The 5818-nt window shown below is 43.3% G+C and overlaps 1 protein-coding gene and 1 pseudogene across 1 annotated transcript in view; both read left to right on the top strand.

Moving 5' to 3' along the window:
• Positions 1 to 1821, top strand: part of LOC102865024 (F-box/WD repeat-containing protein 12-like) — an 11223-nt gene extending 9402 nt beyond the window's left edge. The window contains exons 5-6 of the mRNA XM_006893026.1: positions 1153 to 1301; positions 1810 to 1821. Coding sequence (XP_006893088.1) covers positions 1153 to 1301; positions 1810 to 1821 — 161 coding nt within the window. The remainder of the gene's footprint in view (positions 1 to 1152; positions 1302 to 1809) is intronic.
• A 2519-nt stretch (positions 1822 to 4340) lies between these two features.
• Positions 4341 to 5356, top strand: LOC102865429 (annotated as a pseudogene).
• Positions 5357 to 5818: the final 462 nt, after the last annotated feature.

Genomic DNA, 5818 nt, shown 5'->3' on the forward strand with positions numbered 1-5818 from the left:
GACTGAGCTACTTCACTCAGCATAATGTCCTCCAGGGTCACCCATTTTGAATAGTATTGCATGAGTTTTTTTGTTTCTCAATGCAGCATAGTATTCCATTGTGTGAATATACCACAGCTTCTTTATCCATTTGTTTGTTGATGGGCACTTAAGTTGTTTCCAACTCCTTGCTATTGTGAACAAAGCCACAATAAACATGGACGTGCCTATATCTGCTTGGATGTCAGTTATGGTCTCTTTGGGGTATATTACCGGTAGTAGAATTGCTGGATCGATTGGTATCTCTGTTTGCAATTTTTTGAGAAAGCACCATACTGCCTTCCACAGTGGTTGCACCACAGATGAAGATATTTAAGTAGGGCTTCCTGGGATCTCTTCTGTTCAGAACTACAATTTCTGCACAATTATCTTTCCTTAGGTATTTTTCACAGAGCACTTACTGAAATCTTCAGAAGCAGACAAGTTCCCACCCGTCCATCTCCCCATTGAATGGTGCTCAGTAGCTTGCTGGGCTATAAGGAAACCAAACAGGATAACAGTAATTGAAGAAACCTTTGAGAGAAGATGTATCACTTTTGAGTTTACAACTACATGGTTTAAAGGCCACAAATTAGTCAATGGTAAGCTATACTACTTTAGAAACACCTGTTTCTCCTTATTGTATGGTGAAATATAAATTTATGTCAATAGGTAAATCTATGTGCAAACATGGGGAATTTCTTTAGCTGGTGGATAATTCAAGTTTGTTGAACTCCAATGCCTAGGTTTCCAACCCATCTACTCGATCCTGCTGTCTGAGAGATATTTAGATTCCCATCATGCTTTAGGTCTGGATTCCAATGTGTTCTCTCATTATAAACCTCCCTCAATTCCTTAGCTATTAATTTCTATGAACTCTCCTCTCCTGGCTTTCTCTTTCTGTGTCATAATACCCTTACCATGTCCTACCATGTATTTTTCAGGACATTGGACTACCCTTCATTTTTCTCACTGAAGTGAAGTCCTGTGGAAGTAGAGAGTGTATTCTTACACGTAATATAACATTGTCCTAACTAAGTAATCTAAAAAATTGCCTGCATATATATGTATATGTGTGCATTAATATATTTTGCATAAAAAAAGTACAGGAGATTGCAAGATTCACGTTACCAGATTTCATGTTAACTCCTCACCATATTGGATCCTATGATGGAAATATGATTGTCTTTGAAAATCATCCACACCTGCTCCTCTACACCATTGATGGCAACATGATACATGATTTTTGCAACCATGACCGTGACATCACCTGCTTATCAATGGTACATGTAATGCTTCTTCCCTCTTGCTTAATGCTCTAAGTTTCACTTCTTGGCCATTAATTCCTGAATATTTCTTTAAGGGTCCTGCTCATGTTCTCACCACATCCAAAGATAATGTTATAAATGTGTACATATGGAAAGAGGACGGCAGCTTTCCTCCCCTCACACACTGCTGTTGTTTGCCAATCATGAAAACTGACATTGAATATAACTGGTAAGGCCTGATTTGTGATTATACTTTCCTTAAAAATGTTCTATTTCAGTTTAAAAAGGAATGAAGGGATAGAGTGCCTTCAATACTCTTTCCTGGTGTATATGAGTATCAGGTCTTTGAGAATTCCTAATTCTTGGAGAATACTCATAGCCTTTCAATAAATGTAAAAATTGTTTTTAAAATGACCAATTATTATACTTCTTCATGTAGTATTAGGGAGGTTTATAGTCTCGATATCTTTTCTAACTCAGAACACTTGTTCTTTGACTGTGTTCATTAGTTTTTTTCTTTTAGGTTGGTTTTTAGAGAGTTGCTTTCTTCAGTTTGATTTTCCTGCTAGATTATTTTCATCATGATTGTTCTTGAGACTTTACATAGTGTACAGAGAATTTCATGTACTTTAAAAATATTTCCTTATGATTTCTTGTCCTTAGAGTGTTACAGAGCTTTTTTGGCATTATTTAATAAAACTACACATAGTTATCTTTAACTACCTGTGGCACAAAATGGAATTTTCCCTGAATGTTCACTGTAGCATTATTTGCTATTGTCAAACCCTAGAAATGATCTAATTGCCCAAGTGGAATAGATTATTAGAATTATTATGGTTCATCCATACAACAGAGTATTGGGCATATGGTACCAAATAAAAATAATCAGAAATATGTATGCTCAGATAAGTCTCTGCTACTTTTGGGAGTAAAATATTTTAGTGAAGTATACATTAATTATTCTTAGCAAACTTAAGACACAGAAAGAAAAATATATTTATATTTAATATAACTTGATGTCCTCTGAAGTGCCTGCTACAGAAAGTCAAGGGCTATAGTCTAGTCTGCAATATGAATTGAAGCTCAATGTCAAGGAGACAAAGATTTTCATCACTGGGCCAATGGGCAGCACTATGATAGATGGAGAAGAGATTGAAAGTGTTAACAGTTATATCTTGTTCGGCTCCACAATCAACACTCTCGGCACCAGCAGTCAGGAAATCAAATGTCAAATTGCACTGGGAAAAGCTGTGGTCAGGGACCTCTCCAGAGTACTGAGAAGAGACAATGTCGATCTGTAGACTAAGGTGCACCTGATCCAGGCCAGGATTAATTACCTGCTATACATCAGAGTTGGACAATGACTAAGGATGACAACAAAAGAATTGATGCCTTTCTGTTGTAGTGTTGGAGAAGAGTATTGAACATACCGTGGACCTCCAAGAGAACAAACAGGTCTGTCTTGGAAAGGGTCAAAACAAGTTTGTCCTTGGAGGCTAGGATTTTGAAGCTCAGTCTCATACTGTGGGTCTTTGGAGATGGACATCATATTTGGAAGCGTACATGGAGAATGTAGGAGAGGAAGACCCTGGATGAGACTGATTGACACAATAACTGGTGTAATTGGGGTAGATGTGTCAGTCAGTGAGTCTGGTTCAGGATAGGGCAAGCTTCAAAGCTGTTGTACACAGGGTTGCTATGAGTCACAGGTGACTTGATGGCACATAACAATTATTTCCGATTCAGAGTTGCTGTTGTTATCTTCTTTAAAAATTTTATTTTCTTTTTTTTTTGTGTGTATACCGTTAAATCAGATCTGACTGTAACAGGAGGAGGTTGTCCCTCCTTCTCCAAGAGAGCATCTGGTGGATTAGAACCGCACAGCACTGGGGTTGCAGTGCAGCTTCTTGCCACTAGGCCACCAGAGCTCTGTTATCTTTTTTATTTAAGATGTACTTCTTAAAATTTTATTTTTTATTGGTTTGCCTGTTGTTGTTTGTTGTTATGTGCTGTCGAGTCGTTTCCGACTCATAGCGACCCTATGCACAACAGCCCTAAACCCTGCTCTATCCTGTGCCAACCGCACCGCCTCTGACACACCCATCCCGATTACCCCAGTCACCGAATCAATCCATCTCATAGAGGATCTTCCCCTCCTGCGCTGTCCCTCCACCCTCCCAAGCATGATGTCCCTCTCCAAGGACCCGTCCCTCCTGACAACATGTCCAAAGTATGTCAGACGAAGCCCCAGAATCCTTGCCTCCAAGGAGTAGCTTGGTTTAATCCTCTCCAAGATGAATCTGTTTGTTTTCCTGGCAGTCCATGGTACATTCAGTACCCTTCTCCAGCACCACAGCTCAAAAGCATCCACTCACCTTCTGTCCTCCTTAGTCATTGTCCAACTCTCTGATGCATAACAAGCTACAGTTTGTATATATAGCTTGTGTTTCATACTATTCTTCATTCACACTGTGTTTTAAACAATCATTCCTATTCATTATGTTTTCTAAAACTAACCATCATTGGATAATGCCAACCATTACTCTGTCATTTCAGGTCCCTGCCAGATCTTTGTCATTACCTTTATTCCCTCTCTCCACCTACCAAATTGTGTAACTCCGTGATTCTGTCCCTACCCATCCTCCCCGCTTTACTCCCTCCCTTCTCTCCTTGGGTCCCCATACTTGTTTTATTAGTCACAATGAAATTGTATTTTTACAGTAATGGTCTTATGCAATATCTGTCCTCATGAGACTGAGCTCACTCAGTATAATGCTCTCTCCAGTCTTTGCCAAGTTATGTACTTCTGTTTTTTAAAAATTGTTGTTTCTGAATGCTACACAATAAGTTATCTTTTGACAACTTAAATCCTTCCCTTTATTTCAAATTTCCCATAGCATATTCCCATCAGTAATGTATTTACTCTTCTTAAAAACTTTATTTCTGGTGTGAGGCAAATGTGCGGGTTGGTGCTGCGGCCATGGAGCCGCTATGGGCTCTCCAGGCCCCGGCCCCTAGTGAGCACCGGCCTAGAATCAGGATGGAAACTTCATGATGGCTGACCAAGACCCCGGGGGCATTAGCCTCCTCCAGCAGATGGTGGCTTCAGGCACTGGGGCGACAGTCACCTCTTTCTTTATGACACCGCTGGACATGGTGAAGGTGCGTCTGCAGTCCCAGCGCTCCTTAGGAGCCAGTGACCCAACACCTCCCTCTAGACTGTGGAGCATCTCCTACACCAAACTGTCATCCCCTCTCCAACCTGCTGGGAAGTGCCTCCTGTACTGCAATGGAGTCCTGGAGCCTGTGTACCTGTGCCCAAAGGGGGCCCGCTGTGCCACCTGGTTTCAGGATCCCACGCGCTTCACTGGCACCATGGGTGCCTTTGTAAAGATTGTGAGGCACGAAGGCACCAGGACCCTCTGCAGTGGTCTCCCAGCCACCCTGGTGATGACTGTGCCGGCCACCGCCATTTACTTCACCACCTATGACCAACTCAAGACCTTCCTGTGGGGGTGAAACTTGACCTCTGACATCTATGCACCCATGGTGGTTGGCGCTCTGGCCCGTGATCAGCCCCCTGGAGCTGGTGCGGATGAAGCTGCAGGCTCAGAAGGCTGAGAGCCTCTGTTCAGGCTGCAGTGGCTCAGGGAGGCTGGTGCTCTCTGTGGCTGGGCTGGGGGCCCACGGTCCTTTGGGATGTGCCCTTCTCGGCTCTATATTGGTTCAACTACGAGTTGAAGAGCTGGCTAAGGGGGTCCAGGCCAATTGACCAGACATCTGTGGGCATCAGCTTCATAGCTGGCGGCATCTCAGGGACGGTGGCAGCCATCCTGACTCTGCCTTTTGATGTGGTGAAGACTCAGCTCCAGGTCCAGCTGGGAGCGATGGAGGCCTCCACGTGTGGACTCTACCTGGCTGCTGCTGCGGAGGATCTGAGCCGAGTCAGGGACAAGGGACTGTTGGCAGGCTTCCTCCCAAGGATCATCAAGGCCGCCCCCTCCTGTGCCGTCATGATCAGCGCTTATGAGTTTGGCAAAAGGTTTTTCCAGAAACTCAACCAGCAGTGACTGCAGGGCCCTTAAAAGGGGCCAGGGATTCAAGACCCACCCCCATCTCCTTCATGGATGGATGCAGGCAGGAGACTGAGCCAAGTGCCTTTTCCTCAGCACTGAAAGGTGGGGAGCTGCTTCCCTTTCCCCCTCTGGGTCCTCAGGGCCCCCCTCAGACATGGCTTTCTTTCTGCTGCTCCCCATTCCTGAGGCTCAAGGAGCATCAGTTTTCTATCTCCCAAGTTCAAGACTAAATCTGCTGTCTGTCCACACCTTCATTTCCCTGTTTTTTTGCTGTAACTGGACCTGCCCCCAGGAACCAAACACCCTGGCTGGGCGTGCCTCAGTCTTCCCTACCTCCATTAATTCTTTAAGTTTTAAAAAAAAACAAAACAAAAAAACCACAAAAAAACTTTGTTTCTTCTATCCATCTGACTTCCCCCCCTTTTTTAGTTATTCTTCTACTTACTTTTTTTTTTT

Source organism: Elephantulus edwardii, unplaced genomic scaffold, assembly GCF_000299155.1.
Source record: "Elephantulus edwardii isolate Elephantulus edwardi_28Jun2011 unplaced genomic scaffold, EleEdw1.0 scaffold00121, whole genome shotgun sequence".
NCBI lineage: Eukaryota > Metazoa > Chordata > Mammalia > Macroscelidea > Macroscelididae > Elephantulus > Elephantulus edwardii.